General features: G+C 35.7%; 1 protein-coding gene across 14 annotated transcripts in view; it reads right to left on the bottom strand.

Moving 5' to 3' along the window:
• LOC120429194 (armadillo-like helical domain-containing protein 3) overlaps window positions 1–21,857 on the bottom strand; it is a 186,123-nt gene that overhangs the window by 64,373 nt on the left and 99,893 nt on the right. The window contains exon 5 of one of the 14 annotated variants that reach the window (XM_052709064.1): window positions 14,982–17,024. The exons of the other annotated variants lie outside the window; for them this stretch is intronic. Coding sequence (XP_052565024.1) covers window positions 16,913–17,024 — 112 coding nt within the window. The 3' untranslated portion in view covers window positions 14,982–16,912. Of the gene's footprint in view, window positions 1–14,981; window positions 17,025–21,857 lie in introns of those variants that run through there. 14 annotated transcript variants of the gene reach the window in all.

Here is a 21,857-nt window from a genome sequence, read left to right as displayed (position 1 = left end):
CGGAACGTCACGAGAAGTTGTGTGACCTGCTTTCACGTGAAGCCGCGCAACTCGAGTCAGCTGATGGGGATGCTGCCGTCCAGCCGGGTGTCGCAAGCATTTCCGTTCGAGGAGGTCGGCGTGGACTACGCTGGACCCGTCTTCGTGAAAGTTGGACTCCGGAAGCCGCAGATGGTCAAGGCGTACATTGCGGTCTTCGTGTGTATGACGACAAAGGCGGTACACCTGGAGCTCGTGTCCGATCTGACGACAGAAGCGTTCTTGGCCGCTCTCCAACGTTTTGTCAGCCGACGCGGCGTGCCTCGACAGATCCACTCCGATAACGGCACAAATTTCAAGGGGGCCAAGACCGAGCTGCACGAGCTGTACCTCCTGTTCAAGCAGCGTGCCTTCAACGACCAGATCGAAACGTACTGCCAGCCAAAGGAGATTGCCTGGTCGTTCATCCCTCCCGGTGCACCGAACTTCGGGGGGCTTTGGGAGGCGGCTGTAAAAAGCACCAAATATCACCTCAAGCGGATTTTGAAAAATGCTCAACTCACCTTTGAGCAGTACGCCACCGTGCTGGCCGAGGTTGAAGCCGTGCTCAACTCCCGGCCGCTGTTCGCGATGTCGTCCGACCCCTCGGATCCGGAGATCCTGACGCCGGGACATTTCCTGATCGCGCGGCCGCTCACGGCCATCCCTGAGCCAAACTACGACGGAATCCCGACGAACCGGCTGTCCAAGTGGCAGCATCTTCAACGTCTTCGAGAGCACTTCTGGAAGGTCTGGAAGAACGAATATCTCACCAGTTTGCAGCCAAGGGGAAAGAACCTGAAGGAGAAACCAAACGTCCGTCCGGGAATGGTGGTTCTACTGGAGGACAAGGAAGCGGCGCCGCTGCAGTGGAAGCTGGGAGTCGTAACGAACACCTACCCGGGGCCCGATGGCCTCGTCCGAACTGCTGACGTGAGAGTCGGCGGCACTACGGTTCGGCGGCCAATCACCAAGCTGGCCATCCTCCCGATCCTGGACAACGAACCTACTCCTGCTGGGTCTGCCCCCAGCCCGGGGGGAGGATGTTGAGTCTTCAACGTCTGGCAGTAAAATGGCAACACTTGCTGTCACCGCAGCCAGTTTGCTTAGATCGACGAACCACCCTGTAAGGAAAAACGCAACCGTTGCTGCGATCGGCGACGGAAGAGGAAGGAGAGAAAACGCGCGAAACCGAGAGTTGGAGAAGCAGCAACTTGGCTCGGGATCAGTCTCGCGCCACCAGTCGTTGGAACAAGTTCTAGCAAATCGCTGTAGTTTAACTAGAATAAATTAGTGGTTTAGAATTAGAACCGCGTGTGTACATTTTCTTTCCAACGCCCACTGCCAGTCCAAGTCCACCATCTTTCCGGAAACCCATTTCCACCGTTTTTTCGTGGGGCCAGTCTGTGGCCCGAACAGTTCCTAAATCTGATTTAATATTTTTGGGACATCCAAAAACTAAAATGAGGTTTTCTACAAATGCTTTTGCAAGTGTTTGAGCTTGTTTATCTTGGATTGGAACAACAATAACGTATTTGGATAGATCGCATTGCATAGTTAATGCGTATCGATTACCATTTTGCGTTTTTGTCATAGGTCCAATTGTGTCTATGGAAATTGTTTCGAAAACTGAATGAGGAGTTTGTATAAATTTCGTTTGTTTTTGCAGAATGTTTGTTCATTTTACACTGAACACATTTTTCTACAAAAGTTTTGATAAGTTTTTGCATGTTTTTAAATTCAAAGTATGCTTTCAATTTTTTCTAAAGGCGATAAGAACCAACATGACCTCCTATCGGTGAGTCATGATAATATTCTATAATCCTTAGTGCTTCAAGTGGATCATTTATAATTCTACGTTTTTTTTTTATAAAAGATTAACGTAAGGTTTATTTGTTTTGAGTTTTGGTTAGTAATAGGATTTGGTTTGGGTGTGGCTAGCACTTTGTACGCGTGTATGAACTTTTGAATATCACATAAACTTGAGAATTCAGCGGTTAGCGCTAGAGCTAACTTGTCTATTCCTACACGGAAAGGAGTTCCATCTAAAATTTAACAATTCAAATTAGCTGGCTTCAAATTGGTGAAACTGTGATTTATTTGGTTAAATCAGCTAAAATTACAGGTAAATTTACCATCCTGGTATTGGTGAAATAGCTAACCCTGATTGCTGATTTGCTTTCCAAAACTGACAGCCCAAATTAAAATGACAGGAGAGATGTTACCAAAAATAATGGTGTTTCAGCACAATTTTACGTACAATTACCGAAAAAACTAGCTGGAACCGGCAGCATGGATTTTTGACAGATCATCAGTTCGAGAGCAAATCAAAGCAACGTCTTGTATCGTGTTCGATCCTGTTTGAGCCGATCAGTTCGAGAAGTTTTTTGGTGATTATGTGTGTTGTTTGAGTGCAAGTGCAAGTGCAAAAGGAGATAGAATGTGTTGTGTGAGTGAATAAATCAAAAGCCAGAAAGATTTTCTGCGGATCGGCACCTGAAGGTAAGTTTCAGTTAATAAGGTGAGAAGTTTTTTGTGTTGAGGGAAAGTGGTTAGAAGTTGAGCCTCTCATTATTGTTTGGACGATGCGTAGGTAAAAACATGGGGGCATCACTAAACCACTTTGGCAACACATTGGCAGGAAAAGGGGAGGCTGGCGATTGTCCACACTCTACTTTTTGTATGCACATCTGTCCTCCTGGAGCGGCGGCGGGTGCAGAATGCCTAGTTATAGATTGGCCAATGTTTGACAAATCCGAACAAATAGGGCACCTAACGCCTTTTAAGCACGTCAAAAATAGTGTTAAATAATGTTAAATTAATTTAAATTCAGTAAAATTAGGTTCAATCAAGTTATATTAAAATTAAATTTAAATTTGATGAGTTAATTTTAATTAAATTAAGTTACACTTGGTAAAATTTAGAAAAAAAAACTAGAATTAAGTTAAATCAGTTAAATTTATTAAATTTAGTTTAATTAAGCAAAATTTAGTCAATTTCAGATAAATTTAGTTGAAATTAAATCGTTTTTTTATTTTAGTTTAATTTGGCCAAATTTTGTTAAATTAAGTTGTGTTAAGTTAAATAATAAAATGAAATTAAGTAAAATTTAGTAAAATGAAGTAAAATTAAGTAAAGTAAAATTAAGTAAATAGACCAGTTTGACAGCTCGCCCAGAGCAGACGTGTGTCCTTTGATTGGAGCTTAGCGCGTTTTTGACGGTGTTTTTTCTAACTTTCGCCGACGGCCATGGCGGCGGCCGCAACGGCGGAGAGTGAGTGGACGGAGCACAGGACTGAGGATGGAAGGCCGTTCTACTGGAACGCGGCTATGAAGAAAAGTGTGTGGGAGAAACCGGACGGGTTCCAACCCAAAAAGCAGGCGGTGACAGGCATGGAGGTGGAAGACTCCGAAGGAGGAGGAGAGGACGGGGGCGAATTTCGTCCCGTGATCAAGGTTCGGCGCAGGAAGGCTAAGGAGGAGATCAACGACGGCAATGGCCAGGAAGTGGAGAAACTGCTCAGCAACAACAAGTTCAGTCCGCTAGCGGAGAAGAGCAACAACAACAACAATGCGAACCCAGCAGCAGAAAAAACCACCCCCGTGATTCCAGCACCCGGCAAGTCGGCCGGGGAGAAGAAGCAGCCACCGCTGGTGGTGAAAGACACGAGCTTCGCCAGCCTTGCGAAGGTGATGTCGTCATGTGATGTCCAGCCGGAACACAAACTGACGCGGTACGGCACCAAAATTACGTGCTTCTCGAGCGACGACTTTGACACGGTGCAAGCCCACCTGATGAAGAACAAGGTGCAGTTCTACACGCACGGAAAGCGCAGTGCGAGACCGCACCGGGTAGTAATGCGAGGTCTCCCAAACGCGGAACCGGATTACGTCAAGGAGCTGCTCAAGACGGAACATCAGCTGGACGTCTTGGCAGTACACGCCATCAGGCGGAAGCAGCAGCTTCCCGCTATCGATGAGACGCCTTTCATCGTGCTCTTTCCCAAGGGGCACACCAGTTTGAAGGAGTTGAGTAGTAAGGTAAAGAAAGTGGGACCAGTCGTCGTCCGGTGGGTGGCCTACCGGAACAAAGAACCGCACGTGACCCAGTGCAAGAACTGCTTGCAGTTCGGTCACGGAACCAGTAACTGCCATCTCAAGCCCAGGTGCAGCAGCTGTGGGGGTGCCCACAGCACGGAAAAGTGCAAAGCAGAAGAAACGCAAGCCAAGAAGTGTGTCAACTGCTCTGGATCCCACGAGGGTCTGGACCGCAGCTGTCCCAAACGTGCACAGTTCATCCAGTCGAGGCAGCAGGCGTCCAAGCCGAAGCCGCCAGCATGGAAGAAGGAGAAACAGACTCCGGCTGCAGCCGCGTTCACCGCGGCGGATTTTCCTCCGCTACCTGGAGCGGTGCCGTCCATCGGGACGGAAGAAAAGCATCCTCGTCCCGCAGGAAGAAGTCGAGAAAATACTGGCGCCGGCGCCGGTGCAACCCCGAAGGACCAACCAGGCGAACGGAAGCTGTACAGCGAGTCCGAGCTGTGGGCCATTTATCGAGATTATAGAGTTCGCTTGAGGCAGTGCAAGACACCCGAGGAACAGATTGATGTGATCGCACACTTGTTGACACATGGCGCGGGAAAATGACAATCTTCTTTTTATTATTTTTTTGTATTATCGTTCCTCGGTCCTAACCTGGTCGTAGCACCTAAAAGGACCTAATAAAAATAAGTTGAAAGAAAAAAAAAATTAAGTAAAATTAAGTAAAATTAAGTAAAATTAAGTAAAATTAAGTAAAATTAAGTAAAATTAAGTAAAATTAAGTAAAATTAAGTAAAATTAAGTAAAATTAAGTAAAATTAAGTAAAATTAAGTAAAATTAAGTAAAATTAAGTAAAATTAAGTAAAATTAAGTAAAATTAAGTAAAATTAAGTAAAATTAAGAAAAATTAAGTAAAATTAAGTAAAATTAAGTAAAATTAAGTAAAATTAAGTAAAATTAAGTAAAATTAAGAAAAATTAAGTAAAATTAAGTAAAATTAAGTAAAATTAAGTAAAATTAAGTAAAATTAAGTAAAATTAAGTAAAATTAAGTAAAATTAAGTAAAATTAAGTAAAATTAAGTGAAATTAAGTGAAATTAAGTAAAATAAGTAAAATTAAGTAAAATTAAGTAAAATTAAGTAAAATTAAGTAAAATTAAGTAAAATTAAGTAAAATTAAGTAAAATTAAGAAAAATTAAGTAAAATTAAGTAAAATAAAGTAAAATTAAGTATTTTCGTATTTTTGTATTTTTGTATTTTTGTATTTTTGTATTTTTGTATTTTTGTATTTTTGTATTTTTGTATTTTTGTATTTTTGTATTTTTGTATTTTTGTATTTTTGTATTTTTGTATTTTTGTATTTTTGTATTTTTGTATTTTTGTATTTTTGTATTTTTGTATTTTTGTATTTTTGTATTTTTGTATTTTTGTATTTTTGTATTTTTGTATTTTTGTATTTTTGTATTTTTGTATTTTTGTATTTTTGTATTTTTGTATTTTTGTATTTTTGTATTTTTGTATTTTTGTATTTTTGTATTTTTGTATTTTTGTATTTTTGTATTTTTGTATTTTTGTATTTTTGTATTTTTGTATTTTTGTATTTTTGTATTTTTGTATTTTTGTATTTTTGTATTTTTGTATTTGTATTTTTGTATTTTTGTATTTTTGTATTTTTGTATTTTTGTATTTTTGTATTTTTGTATTTTTGTATTTTTGTATTTTTGTATTTTTGTATTTTTGTATTTTTGTATTTTTGTATTTTTGTATTTTTGTATTTTTGTATTTTTGTATTTTTGTATTTTTGTATTTTTGTATTTTTGTATTTTTGTATTTTTGTATTTTTGTATTTTTGTATTTTTGTATTTTTGTATTTTGTATTTTTGTATTTTTGTATTTTTGTATTTTTGTATTTTGTATTTTTGTATTTTTGTATTTTTGTATTTTTGTATTTTTGTATTTTTGTATTTTTGTATTTTTTTATTTTTGTATTTTTGTATTTTTGTATTTTTTTATTTTTTTATTTTTGTATTTTTGTATTTTTGTATTTTTGTATTTTTGTATTTTTGTATTTTTGTATTTTTGTATTTTTGTATTTTTGTATTTTTGTATTTTTGTATTTTTGTATTTTGTATTTTTGTATTTTTGTATTTTTGTATTTTTGTATTTTTGTATTTTTGTATTTTTGTATTTTTGTATTTTTGTATTTTTGTATTTTTGTATTTTTGTATTTTTGTATTTTTGTATTTTTGTATTTTTGTATTTTGTATTTTTGTATTTTTGTATTTTTGTATTTTTGTATTTTTGTATTTTTGTATTTTTGTATTTTTGTATTTTTGTATTTTTGTATTTTTGTATTTTTGTATTTTGTATTTTTGTATTTTTGTATTTTTGTATTTTTGTATTTTTGTATTTTTGTATTTTTGTATTTTTGTATTTTTGTATTTTTGTATTTTTGTATTTTTGTATTTTTGTATTTTTGTATTTTTGTATTTTTGTTTTTGTATTTTTGTATTTTTGTATTTTTGTATTTTTGTATTTTTGTATTTTTGTATTTTTGTATTTTTGTATTTTTGTATTTTTGTATTTTTGTATTTTTGTATTTTTGTATTTTTGTATTTTTGTATTTTTGTATTTTTGTATTTTGTATTTTTGTATTTTTGTATTTTTGTATTTTTGTATTTTTGTATTTTTGTATTTTGTATTTTTGTATTTTTGTATTTTTGTATTTTTGTTTTTTTTATTTTTGTATTTTGTATTTTTGTATTTTTGTATTTTTGTATTTTTGTATTTTTGTATTTTTGTATTTTTGTATTTTTGTATTTTTGTATTTTTGTATTTTTGTATTTTTGTATTTTTGTATTTTTGTATTTTTGTATTTTTGTATTTTTGTATTTTTGTATTTTTGTATTTTTGTATTTTGTATTTTTGTATTTTTGTATTTTTGTATTTTTGTATTTTTGTATTTTTGTATTTTTGTATTTTTGTATTTTTGTATTTTTGTATTTTTGTATTTTTGTATTTTTGTATTTTTGTATTTTTGTATTTTTGTATTTTTGTATTTTTGTATTTTGTATTTTTGTATTTTTGTATTTTTGTATTTTGTATTTTGTATTTTTGTATTTTTGTATTTTGTATTTTGTATTTTTGTATTTTTGTATTTTTGTATTTTTGTATTTTTGTATTTTTGTATTTTTGTATTTTTGTATTTTTGTATTTTTGTATTTTTGTATTTTTGTATTTTTGTATTTTTGTATTTTTGTATTTTTGTATTTTTGTATTTTTGTATTTTTGTATTTTTGTATTTTTTTATTTTTGTATTTTTGTATTTTTGTATTTTTGTATTTTTGTATTTTTGTATTTTTGTATTTTTGTATTTTTGTATTTTTGTATTTTTGTATTTTTGTATTTTTGTATTTTTGTATTTTTGTATTTTTGTATTTTTGTATTTTTGTATTTTTGTATTTTTGTATTTTTGTATTTTTGTATTTTTGTATTTTTGTATTTTTGTATTTTTGTATTTTTGTATTTTTGTATTTTTGTATTTTTGTATTTTTGTATTTTTGTATTTTTGTATTTTTGTATTTTTGTATAACTGTATTTTTGTATAACTGTATTTTTGTATTTTTGTATAACTGTATTTCATTTTTTTTATTTGTCAATAGAATATCGCAACAAAGCCGTACAATTAGGATGATCAACTATAACATCGTTTAAAAAGCCTGGAAACTATTGAAACATCCAAAAAACTTGCTGGACTACCAAAAAACGTACCAAGAATAGCGGAAAATCATGCTACACCAGCAAAAAGTCTTTTTGAAAATAAAAAAAAAAACAACTTTACAGACAGCAAGGGATTTTTAAAATGATTTCGAAATTACCAGTTAAAACAGTCGAAAAATTAGCAGGACTTACCGAAAAACGAAGCAAGAACAAAAAAGAACCGAGCTAAATCAGCCAAAAGGCTGGGTGAATAATGCGTGCTTTGCAGGCAGCAACGGAGGCTTTTGAAAGAAAACTTGTAGAAATAGTGGAAAAATTAGCTATTCCAACCAAAACACCTACCAAGAATAGTGGCAAAGTTAGCTAAACTAGCTAAAAAGATGTGTGAAAATACCTGGTTTCGCAGCCATCAATGGAAAATTTTGAGAATGATTCCAAAAAAACTAGTTGAAACAGCATAAAAACTTGCTGGGCTAACTATAAAACTTCCTAGAATACCATAAAATCTACCTAAAATAGCTAACAGACCTTCTCAAAACATACAGCTTTTGAGACTGACAACATTTTTCCAGCTTGCAAATTAGTAAAATTTACTAAAAATTTAGCTGGATTTATCATTTTTAGGACCTGGATCCAGCTGTCAAATCCAGGATTTATTTTTAGGATTTCCAGCTAAAAAAATTGGTGGTTGAAAAAACAACCAATTTTTTTAGGATTTTTAACCGAAATTTAGTAAGATTCACGATAAACCTTCTTTCCGTGTAGTTTATTGGTCTGTGAGTCAATGTTCTGAATAATCTCCATGAGATTATCATTAGTATTAGACAGTGGCATAATTAACGCTGGAGTTAATTCCTTTCTGGATCGCTTGTCTCTAATGGAAATTTTTATACCGGTTTGCGCATTTGTATCAATACCAACTATTTCAAGTTTTGGTTGATTATAGACGTCATTTATATTGCAAGATTCGTAGATTTTGAGTTGATCAGGCTCTACTACTGAACTTGGCTTTGTTTGATTTTGTTGATGAAGTTTTGCTCGCGCTAGTGTTTGTACGAGATGCACATACATCTGTTTCAGCTCATCAATGTCGATTACTACTCTTGAAAGTGCGTCAGCTACGACGTTTGATTTTCCAGGTATGCACATAGTGTACTGTGAAATCGAATTCTTCGAGATCTAAGCGCATTCTAGTAAGTTTCGATGATGGCTCTTTCATTGAGAACAGATAGACTAGTGGTCTATGATCTGTTCTAACGACGAATTTCCTACCATATAAATATGGCTTAAAATGGTCAATTGCCCAATGAATGGCAACGAGTTCCTGTTCTATAGTGGATTTATTTGATTCACCTTTAGTGAATGTTCTGCTTGTGTAGCATACTGGTAAGTCAATATCTCCATGATTTTGGGATAATATTGCTCCACATGCTACACACTTAAAAATTTTCGTGTAATTTTCAGTCATATTTGATGCACATAACTGGAGCGTAACATTTGACGGAAAATTACATCAAATTTGAAAATTACACGCTCGTTTTCTGACACTCGTTCGTGCATTGAATTTTACATTAACGGAATATCGGATGATGTAATTTTGGAATTGATGTAATTTGATTGGCTGCCTGACCAGTGATTTTGAGGTTAGAAATTAAAAGAGTCCGATTCATAGTTTGTTTTTTTTATTTCACAATAAATTGAAACTTTCTGCACCATGATCACCTGCACTGAACTATTAACACTAATAACTTAAAATATTCGCTGTTCACTGTCCTTTTGTTCCCGTCCCAGGAAAACACAAACTACTGCCTGGCAGGAATGGTGGCCTTGAATTGTCCGAACGAAGCACTAGAGACGGAGCGGGTTACATGGTTCAGCTGGATCAGTGTGGCCATGGCTCGTTTTGTAGGAACCTGTAACCGCAGCCTCTTACTTGCAATTAAACCCTTCAACTCTGGATTTGGCTGGATGACGACCGACGATGTATTCAAACCTGGCAAAGAAAATAAACACGAAACACATTTTTCAGTAATTTTCTCTGTTGAACTTTCTAAACCGGCTTACCTTGTTGACCACATGCGATAAGGCCAGCGGAATTGGTTCCGGAATATTCACCGTGATTCATCCGGCAACGTTTTCCTTTGCCTTCATTTTTGGGGCGCGCAAAACGACGACACACAAACAAACAGTTTCTGAGCACGCTGAGCATGGAACTTTTAATTTTTATTTCATTAGTTTAATCAAAAACGGTAAAAGTTTTCTCCAAACAATCTCCAAATCAATTTTGCACTTTGCTCGGCAAGCTAAACTGTTGAAAAAGATGGCTGACGTTTGACAAAGCCTGCTGCGATCGATGATTGTGAGAGCTGTCAGTCTCTAAAATTGTGTTTCATTTGCTGTAAAATTACATTTCTTTTGACGCTCCAACTATGTGCATCATATAAGACTGAATATTACATCAAATCAACCAGAGTGGTCAATGTAAAATCACAATATTTCAATTTAGACGATTCTGGTCACGATTACGTTTTATCAGATGTAAAATTAGGTTCAATAATATGATCCGTTATTTTTATGTCGGTTGAGTTTATGATTACATCAGGTGTAATATTCACAATTTTTTAGTGTGTATTTTTGAAGCATCCGTTGTTAAAATGAACTGTTTTTCGAAGTCAGGAAATTGAAGAATTTCTGGTGACAACAGTTTATTCTTAATTTCTTGAAAAGCGTTCTCGCATATATCAGACCAGATGAATGGTTGATTTTTGCGTAATAGTCGATTCAATGGGTGAGCTCTTTTAGCGAAATCTGGCAAGAAGCGTCGATAATAATTTGTAAATGCTACAAATCTTCGAACATCATCTGCATTTTCTGGTTTTGGATATTTTTGGATCACTTCATATTTTGATTTGTCCGGTTGAATGCCTTTATCTGAGACATGATGACCTAAATAAGTCACGTCAGTTCCGAAAAAGTTACATTTTGCTGGATTTAGTTTAAGATTGAAGTGTCTTAGTTTGGAAAAAACATTTTCTAGATTTGAGATGTGATGATTGATTGAGCATCCAACGACGATAATGTCGTCAATATAAAGGAATGCACATTCTGGTGGCAATCCACTCAAAGCAATCGTCATCATTCTTTGAAAACTGTTGGGCGAAATGTTTAATCCGAATGGAAGTCTATTGAATTCGTAGTGTCCATTAGAACTAGAAAAGGCTGTGAATTTTTTTGATTCCTCTTCAAGTTCAATTTGGTGAAATCCGGACATTAAATCCAAAGTTGTGAAATATTTTGCTCTACCTAGATGATCTAAAATTTCATCAATTTTTGGTAAAGGAAATTCGAGAATCTTTTTATTTAAAAGAGAAAATATCATTATATTCACGACATAGTTCTATTAATTTGTCTTTAGCTTTTTTGGGAACTTTATCCAGTTTTAGCGACATCAGTAATTTTTTATGACGTTTATTTTTGATTTCGTGACCAAAGTTATAAGCGTCAAAATGGTCGACATTGGTCATATTTTCAGTAAAGTTTTTATTGATCTTTACTGTTTTATTAGTAGTATTCAAAATTTTTACATATGGAAAACTACTATCTACAATGGAGTTTGCGATGTCTGATGTGATTTTATTAAATACACAGACCTGGTATCTGGTAAGCTTACTTTTCGAAATACTTCACAACGAGGAGGAATATAAGTATTTCCTTCCAAGTTGTCAATTATTTCGAATTCAAATTTTTCCGAATTGACAGTTTCGGAAAGTAACCATGTATCGTAATCGATGTTGCAATGGTACTTTGTAAAAAAGTCTCTTCCAACAATTCCATCAGTTGGGATTGTTACTTCCTCATTGATTAATTGGAATTCTTGAGATACCTTTATGTTTTCTAAGATTATGTTACCATAAGTACTTCCCAACGTATGAATACCTTCATCGTTGATACCTGATATGGTGCATTTATTTTCGGGGTCCATTGGAGTGGATCCGAAAAGTTTCGTAATTTTTAATAAGGATATTTCAGCGCCGGTATCAACTAAAAATGTACATTTGGCGTCTGATATATCTAATTTTACATTAATAAAATTACTTAAATTATTGCTGGCTGTAAAAAATCGCTTTATTGCTGGTTGTGAGCCTGGGCAATTGTTCACACTAAAAAATTGTGAATATTACACCTGATGTAATCATAAACTCAACCGACATAAAAATAACGGATCATATTATTGAACTTAATTTTACATCTGATAAAACGTAATCGTGACCAGAATCGTCTAAATTGAAATATTGTGATTTTACATTGACCACTCTGGTTGATTTGATGTAATATTCAGTCTTATATGATGCACATAGTTGGAGCGTCAAAAGAAATGTAATTTTACAGCAAATGAAACACAATTTTAGAGACTGACAGCTCTCACAATCATCGATCGCAGCAGGCTTTGTCAAACGTCAGCCATCTTTTTCAACAGTTTAGCTTGCCGAGCAAAGTGCAAAATTGATTTGGAGATTGTTTGGAGAAAACTTTTACCGTTTTTGATTAAACTAATGAAATAAAAATTAAAAGTTCCATGCTCAGCGTGCTCAGAAACTGTTTGTTTGTGTGTCGTCGTTTTGCGCGCCCCAAAAATGAAGGCAAAGGAAAACGTTGCCGGATGAATCACGGTGAATATTCCGGAACCAATTCCGCTGGCCTTATCGCATGTGGTCAACAAGGTAAGCCGGTTTAGAAAGTTCAACAGAGAAAATTACTGAAAAATGTGTTTCGTGTTTATTTTCTTTGCCAGGTTTGAATACATCGTCGGTCGTCATCCAGCCAAATCCAGAGTTGAAGGGTTTAATTGCAAGTAAGAGGCTGCGGTTACAGGTTCCTACAAAACGAGCCATGGCCACACTGATCCAGCTGAACCATGTAACCCGCTCCGTCTCTAGTGCTTCGTTCGGACAATTCAAGGCCACCATTCCTGCCAGGCAGTAGTTTGTGTTTTCCTGGGACGGGAACAAAAGGACAGTGAACAGCGAATATTTTAAGTTATTAGTGTTAATAGTTCAGTGCAGGTGATCATGGTGCAGAAAGTTTCAATTTATTGTGAAATAAAAAAAACAAACTATGAATCGGACTCTTTTAATTTCTAACCTCAAAATCACTGGTCAGGCAGCCAATCAAATTACATCAATTCCAAAATTACATCATCCGATATTCCGTTAATGTAAAATTCAATGCACGAACGAGTGTCAGAAAACGAGCGTGTAATTTTCAAATTTGATGTAATTTTCCGTCAAATGTTACGCTCCAGTTATGTGCATCAAATATGACTGAAAATTACACGAAAATTTTTAAGTGTGTTGTGTTTGGTTGGTTTGGTTATTGTAAATGGCCCCAACCTGGTTGTTCTGTTGGGGGATCTGACCGTTTTCCGTCCTGTTGACGAAAACTTGACGATCAGCCCCCTGGTTTGGATTTTGGTTGTAATGGCCTTGGATATGTTGACCTCGACCTCTTCCTCTAGAAGAACGTCCTCTGTCACCATTGCCATTGCCATTACCATTACCATTGAAATTATTTCCATTTTGAAAATTATTCTGTTGGTGTTGGCCTCCTCGATTATTAAATTTTCTTCCGCGATTATTTTTCTGCTGGAAAAATATGTTTAAATTATGAGATTTATCGTCTACTTCCATTGCTTTGGCAGTAGCTTCAGATAATCTCGTGAACGTCCCAGCTTCTAAAATAAACTGAGTGCGTTCATTTTTTAGACCTTCACGCAGAGTTTTAATAGCCGTTTTATGAGCTATGTTCCCCGCGTGGTCAACAGAGTAATTTTCGAGTAGAAGAGCTGCTTCCAAATGATCAGCTAGTTCTTCTATCTCTGCGATAATTTTTTTCAAAGAACCATTTTGTTTGGTTTTATTTAATTTGTTTACTATTGTTTCGGATGAAACCGAACTGGAGCATTTAGCTTCCAGTTTTGTCACGATTGCAGCCAAGTTAGCAGGGTTGTCACCTACCTTTGATCTGGCTTTTTTCGTCAATTTTGTCAGCACAACCTGAACTGCGATTGGTTCAGTTGCTGCTGTGACGAGTGGTGTCAATGCAGCTAGTGCACTTGTCACATTTTTTAGCTTATCTCCCTGCCCGTCATACTCAGGGACGAGGGTAGAAGCTATTTGAATGATTTCGGCAGCATTTGCCATTTTAACTTTTTTTTATAACCTTAACTAGTGTCCTAAATGAAAGTGGTTCGACGTGTTTTTCGAGCTTTTCATTCATTAATGTTACGATTTCTCCTTGGAGAAATCGTAAAGTTTTTGTTAAAGGAGCTTGTTTTTGCTCCGGCAAATATTCAATTTCCGAAAGTCCTGTGCGATATAGGCTTTTCGCTTTATCTAGTTTCGTTAATAAGGTCTTAGACCTATATTTTCTGTTTGGGTTTTTTGATAATTTTTTTAGAATAACCCCCAGACCTTCATATGTTTTTTCTAATAAATTTTCTGTCATCTAGATTACTTATCTTATACATTTAAATGAAGATTATAGCGGGTATGCAATCTCTGTTGTGTGCTCCCCTTTTTGAAGATTGATGATTCTGGTATGCGGCCACTTATGTGCGCTCCCCTTCTTGAAGATTGCCGAAAACACCGCGTAAGGATATGCATCCGTTAAACAATAACGGTTGTTTATTTCCTGGCGCGGCTGCACCTGGTTTCGCTGCTGCTAATGCTGCTGCTGCTGCTGCTGCTGCTTCTGCTTCTGCTGCTGCTGTTGTTGCTGCTGGTCGGCTGCCCTTAGCCGATTCCATCGTTGGCGTTCTTTTTCGTAAAAGATCTTCTTTTGACTCTTAGTCATTCGCGGCGGCGTTTGTCTTATTATTTTTTTGTTTTCAATGTTGGGAATGTATGGTGGACAGTTTGCGTCTTCCCAACACTCTTCGTCGCACATTGTAATTTTAAAATCGTTCTACGTTTCTTTTCTTCTAGTTTATGTAAGATTTCGTAGTCACAGAGTTTCACTCGCGATGTTCTGCGAACACTTTTCCTCCAATCTTCAGTTTTGCACATTCTTGCTGTGTGCGGATTCCTTCACTTGTGGTTAGTAAGTTTATAACTCTTTGTGGATTCAAAAGATTTTTCACTTTCGAATTTTTTGGTTTCACCCGAGTTATTTTATTGTATTTTCCTGTTTTTTCCACTAACACCGATTGTTCATAGTTTCTCAGTATTGTTAAAAATTCACATTTTACGAGGCACTGAATCAGGCCTTTTACACATTTTAAATTCGTTCTTACGATGATTGGCACTGATGTAGTCTTCAATCTGTTTACTGCTATTTTAATGGTTTCCATATTTACTGTACTTGTTGGTACAATTTGCGATTTTCATTCGCGATCCAACGAAGTATTCCTAGAGCTCGCTGCAAAGTCGAAATGTTTAGATAGGATCTCGCGTCTATCATTTGCCGAATTTTTTCAACTGCTTTGGTGTTTCAATTCCGGAAATTGTTCAAGCATCCCGAGCTTGAGACACAAACAATCTCGCAGTTCGATTCGCGTGATTTCTCTTTCGAATGGCTCGTTCGGCCACTTGTTGGGACTGCTGACGGTGATGGGCGTTGCATAGTGATTTTAACTTTTTTAACTGCAATTTTATTTTTTTACAAAGTCCCGAAAAAAAAACGAATCAAAAATCGCGGCGCGTTGCGTTCGAGCCGCTGCTCACGGTCGCCATGTAGCCTTGATTACTTCAAGGGTCTTAGAATTTTGGACCATAGGCTGTCATCCGAAGTAGATCGGTGTCCTCAAGCCTGGCTTGGGAGCGATCACTAAACTGTACAGTTCTGGTTTGTGTTTGTGTTCTCCTTTATTTGGTGGCTCCTGGCCCTTTAATATGAGTTTGGTTACATTTCTTACATCGTATTTGTAGAGTTTACTCATTGGAGACATCTGGAGTTGGCTCTCTCTGTTTATGGCCTGACTGAAGTGTCCTTTGCGCTGGATCAGCATTATCCAGCGCATGGCCACTTTGCCGTAAAACCCGAAAAACTGTACAACCCGAAACAGTCCCATGCGCAAGCACAGCAGTTATGCCAGCGCATATTGAACCGATTGTTATGTAATTTGAGTCCTGGGCCTGGCTGTGTGTGGCTCACTCAGCCAGGCAGGGCAATAAATTAAAATTGAAGTGTGAAGCAGTGAATGATGGGTTGCAACTAATTAGCTATGCAGGGTTGGTAAACCCGTGCAGGGGTGGTAACCTATCACACGAACAACAACACAATTCTGAATCGACAGGGGAGGAAGAAGCATGGGGACACACCACCATACGCTCCGAGCTGGTTGTATTCGTTGGGAGCACCATGCTAAGAAGGTTTGGTACTCCGGGACTCACCAAGTTGTCATGGCCTAGTGGTTAGCATTTTTGCTTACCAATCCAAAGGACGGAGGTTCGAACCCCGGCTCGAGCGACTTTGATTTTTCGTTTATATTCATCATTTCAAATTTATGTGTTCTTAACTTTCTCGTTGGGAGCAGATGGAAATCGAACCCAGAACCATTCGCTTACAAAGCGAACACCGTAACCAGTCATCCACGGCCGCTCCCTTACACACAAGATGATGACTCTAGTCAGAAACTTCTGTACTATACTGTTTTCGTGTAGTTTTACCACAGTTTATGTTGTCTAGTTTTCCCACTCCACGTTACATGTAAACACATACATATTTGTACTTACAGAACACAAACAGAATGAAAAGGGTCAGTGAACTTGTCCTGACCTCTCAGTTTCTTGAGGGAAAACATCCCAAGATCAGACCCATTCCCTGACAGACCTCAGAACAGGTCAGAACAGTAAAGTTTCTGTAAAATACAGCCAAGTTTACGAGAATAAAGTCTTTTTGTGTTAAACAGTTTTGTTCTTTGTAATCTGAGTGTTGTAATTTGTATTTACCGGGAAAGAAAGTGCGACAGGATCAACAGACGTTCTTATGCGCGCAATCAGATTGCTTAGAAACTACTTGAACAAATAGCTTAAACTTCAGTATCTAAGTGAAATTCTAATTCATTAATGTCAGTTACATTATTATCCTTGCTAACAAAGATGACAAACTGAATGAACGTTCTAGCACTTTAACTATAACTGGTCGTCTAATTGCAAGTAGTGTTTGGTTGCAATAGATGGGTGAGAGAGATGTTTCTGTGTTGGGCGATGCACCTCAGCCTTATCTGCAGCACGGTCCACGTCGCTGCAACGAAATTTCGATGAATTGTTCAGTAAATTCAAAATGTATACTTTGATTATTTGTTTCTAAAACCTGATACATCTTTTCCTTCAAAATTGACACATAGAGTTTACAAGTACAAGCTTTTGCAAATTCTTGGAAAATCCTTTAATTAGTGTCGTGATTTCTGTCGAAAAGAAGGTCCACATAGATTATCAATGGTTAAGGTGAAATGCCTTCAAATCCGATTTGAGCTTCTTCTTATTTATATTCTTCTTCTTGGTAGTCATCAAAATCATTAATCATTATCACTATACAGCAATTCCCCACCAAAACAGCATGATTCGAAAAAAAAGTTCTCCGACCGGGCTCAATTTTTTTCCGGGGGATCCTTCGCCGAAATAATTAGACCCGTATTTTTTTGTTTGGCCATTAGGGTGACCTACGCCGTGTTAGGGTGGTTCGAAAAATTGCAATTTTCGTCGATTTTCGTAAAAACCACTTTTTTCAAAAAATCATATCTCCGCGCCATTTCATCCGATTTTAGCTGTCCTAGACGCAAAAGAAAGGTGATTAGTTTGGCTATCTAGGAAAAATAGATAGAAGTTTCAAAAATCTAGCTTATCATTTGAAAAGGTCGTATGAAAACTTAAAATGCTGTTTTGAAGGTTTCGGGACCATAGAGCCTATGTCTCAAAATATAAATTTCACATAATATATCAAAAAGTGGTGAAGTTATGTTCTCGATACTCTGAGATACGATTTTTTGAAAATAAAAAATGGATTTTTCGACGCGCCACGCGCAAAAACGGAAAAATGACGAAAACGGGAAAAAATCGACTTTTTTCACTAAAACTGCGATAACTTTAAAATTTCAGCGATAACCAATAGATGTTATGGTACCAAAAGTTGCGTCTTATAACGAAAATTTTGGTACCCTAACATGTATTGGTCATCGCTGAAATGTTAAAGTTATCGCAGTTTTAGTGAAAAAAGTCGATTTTTTCCCGTTTTCGTCATTTTCCAATTTTTGCGCGTGGCGCGTCGAAAAACCCAGTTTTGATTTTCAAAAAATCGTATCTCAGAGTATCAAAAACATAACTTCATCATTTTTTGATATGTTATGTGAAATTTTCCGAGGAATCCGATAAAAATATTTTCAGACATAGGCTCTTTGGTCCCGAGACCTTCAAAACAGCATTTTATGTTTTCATTCAACCTTTTCAAATGTTAAGCTAGATTTTTTAAACTTCTATCTATTTTTCCCAAATAGTCAAACTTATCACCTTTCTTTTGCGTCTAGGACAGCTAAAATCGGATGAAATGGCGCGGAGATATGATATTTTGAAAAAAGTGGTTTTTGCGAAAATCGACGAAAATTGCAATTTTTCGAACCACCCTAACACGGCGTAGGTCACCCTACACTGAGCAAAACTCACACAGCGCATCGAAGTGTTTCGCACATGATCTGACCCTGCAGTACAGAGCACTCAAATATCAATCGCCAAACACTCGAAATTGCGGTTATTGGCCATGAAATAATTGCAATAGCCAAACACTTAAATTTTAAATGGTGTTGAAAAATAATAGTACGTACAAGCGATATACAGGTTCTCGCTTGCTAGTCGTGCACGCTACCACTGCGCCGGCCGGCCAGTTGAAAACGGGAGAGTTTTTTGTGCTACTCGTTCTAGCCTCGCTTCTAGTTATCGATAAAAGTCGCGCTAAAATCAATCAGCAAAACACATTATATTCAAGTGGAAAATCACGTTGACTTTGAATAGTGGTTGTTTTGTGTAGATCTTAAGATCAATTTCAAGTGTTTTCCTCATCACTTTGAATAGTTCAAGACTGTGGGACAAATTCATGAGCAAAGCACTTGAAAAGCTTGAGCCACCCGAATGACAATAACCTGTCGAAAAATATCAAAAAGTTAATCGCCCAAACACTTGCATTTGATAGTGATTTGGATTGATGTTGAAACACAAACCAATTAGATCTATGATGTGGCTATATTCAATCATTCATGTGTTTGGGCACTTGAATAAAAAGTGTGGCGTATTTTCAGTGTAATGGCCAATCAAAAAAAATAAAGGTCTAATTATTTCGGCCAAGGATCCTCCAGAAAAATTTTGAGCCCGATCGGAGAACTTTTTTTTCGAATCATGCTGTTTTGGTGGGGAATTGCTGTATACTTGTGTTGGTAAGGCTATCACAAATACCAACACTCACCATGTTATTCCGAGGGGGAGTTAAAGGTTTCCGGATCACATCTTTTTATGTGAGCTCTTCAATACAGGTTTAATTTAGCAAGTTAAAAGAGACTTTAGAGGATTATTTTCCGTAATTTTTTAACACAATCGAACACAAAACACTCTGCGAGACAATCAAATTTAATATGCGACAGATTTGATCCTCAGTCAATGAAGTCAGAGTACAAATCAAAAGAATTCACCAAAAAATCCAAAAAAGTACACGTTACGGAGAAGTTGGTTAATAAACTTTACTAAAACCCTTGACTGTTCGGACGGTGGCAAATAAAAACCAGATTTTGTATCAGCTAATGCAGATCAAACTGTAATTATATTTTAGAATTCAATTTTAGTTCGTTGTTTCGTTTTTGTTTGAAAATTGTCTTACATTGATTGGTTTGTTTTTGTACCGTTTTGTACCGAAACCTTCTCGCTCCGCCTTCGACACTGGCAACCTATCGATAATTTTAATATTTATACAAATAGTTCTAAGTTTTAATCTGTGTAACAACTCACAAATTACCCCAGCGGTGACGACTGCACCTCTTTGCCGAGCGCTATTAGTTTATGTTGCCTGTCGCGCGGTTCTGTGTTTCAATGAGTGTTAATTGTCATTGTTCACTTTGGTAGTAAATTACGTGTTACCTGTTCTCCACTGTACTGCACTGTTCGATCCGTCCTGTCCGAACTGTCTCGTCCTGGCCGACCCGTTTCGAAGTCCGTACTAGTAGATTTAGGAGTTTTTAATCTGTTCCCCTTCGCTGGAGTGTTTGTTTACGTCTCACCTGGATTTATTTGTGATCGTCTAACCAACTCGTGAACACGTCTGCATGCCCCGTTCTAACTGTTGTGCACTAAAACTGTCCTTCGTTAGCCACAATCACTAAACACTCTCCTACCCTGACTGAAAAGTTCGTCGGACGTCCGTCGTTTGTCGTCCGTGCAATTGTACGACGTCGCACGACAATGTCGTGCGACTTTCGCACGAATGTCATACGTTTTTGCACCAAAATGTCGTATTTGTCGTGCGATCGATGATCGAAATTGTACGACATTGTCGTACGACATTCGACTGACGTCGAACGGTTTTGTTATTTAGAATGTCGTGCTATTGTCGTGTGCTGTCATTTCGGATTTTTAGGTTATGTTGCAGTTGAAAAAACTGTTGTTTTGTTTTTGTTGTTTTTTTATTCAATCTGTAAAAATTTTACAAAAATATTCACTTGTTCACCTAATTTCACTTGCGAATCGCCGATTCTTCTCCAACTTGGCTTTCTTCGGGATTTGCCTTGACCGCAGCTTCCGGCTTGGATGTTGGTGTTCTTCTGAGGTGGCCGTGGCAGCATCTTGGTCGTGTTGGACTTTTGCTCCTCGAAACCCGGATGCGACGCCAATCTTGGATCTCCGACGGATTGATGTTTACCGGAGTACGAGACAACGTGGGTTTGTGGAGTACGAGTACGAGAAAACGTGGCTGCTTCCGTAGGTTCTATGAAAACCACGCGGGACCACACGGGGACGCATGGTTTCCGGCAGGATCAGATTGGAATATGTTTGTTGCCTGAAAAAATACATCATCAGTCAACAATTGGCAAGAATTTATAAATTAAATTCTGATTTCAATAATAATAATAATAAAATTTCAAGACAATAAAATTTCAAATATGTATTTTTGAACTGTAAAAGAAAAACTAAATTTATGAATTCTTGCTTACTTTTACAAAAGGTCCTATGTACATAAGAAAACCCATGCGCCATGGGAAACCCATGACGCCATGGGTTGGTTGTTTTGAAAAAGTAATCAATTATAAATGAAAACATATAAAATAATTTAATACAAAAGCGTACAAAACTCAGATTATTGCAAATAGTTTTAAAATCTGAAAATATTATTATTTTTTTTAATTGTACCAAATTTGAGAATGCTAAAAACATTTAATGATCAAACGTTTACAAATATCAGCATTTTTATATGACCCAATCTCATCAATCAAATCATCATCTCATCATCAAATTCTAAAATTCTAAAATTCTAAAATTCTAAAATTCTAAAATTCTAAAATTCTAAAATTCTAAAATTCTAAAATTCTAAAATTCTAAAATTCTAAAATTCTAAAATTCTAAAATTCTAAAATTCTAAAATTCTAAAATTCTAATATTCTAAAATTCTAAAATTCTAAAATTCTAAAATTCTAAAATTCTAAAATTCTAAAATTCTAAAATTCTAAAATTCTAAAATTCTAAAATTCTAAAATTCTAAAATTCTAAAATTCTAAAATTCTAAAATTCTAAAATTCTAAAATTCTAAAATTCTAAAATTCTAAAATTCTAAAATTCTAAAATTCTAAAATTCTAAAATTCTAAAATTCTAAAATTCTAAAATTCTAAAATTCTAAAATTCTAAAATTCTAAAATTCTAAAATCTAAAATTCTAAAATTCTAAAATTCTAAAATTCTAAAATTCTAAAATTCTAAAATTCTAAAATTCTAAAATTCTAAAATTCTAAAATTCTAAAATTCTAAAATTCTAAAATTCTAAAATTCTAAAATTCTAAAATTCTAAAATTCTAAAATTCTAAAATTCTAAAATTCTAAAATTCTAAAA

This window comes from Culex pipiens, chromosome 1 (assembly GCF_016801865.2).
Source record: "Culex pipiens pallens isolate TS chromosome 1, TS_CPP_V2, whole genome shotgun sequence".
NCBI lineage: Eukaryota > Metazoa > Arthropoda > Insecta > Diptera > Culicidae > Culex > Culex pipiens.
Note: the sequence above shows the minus strand (reverse complement) of the source record. Positions and strands in the feature narration are given on the sequence as shown.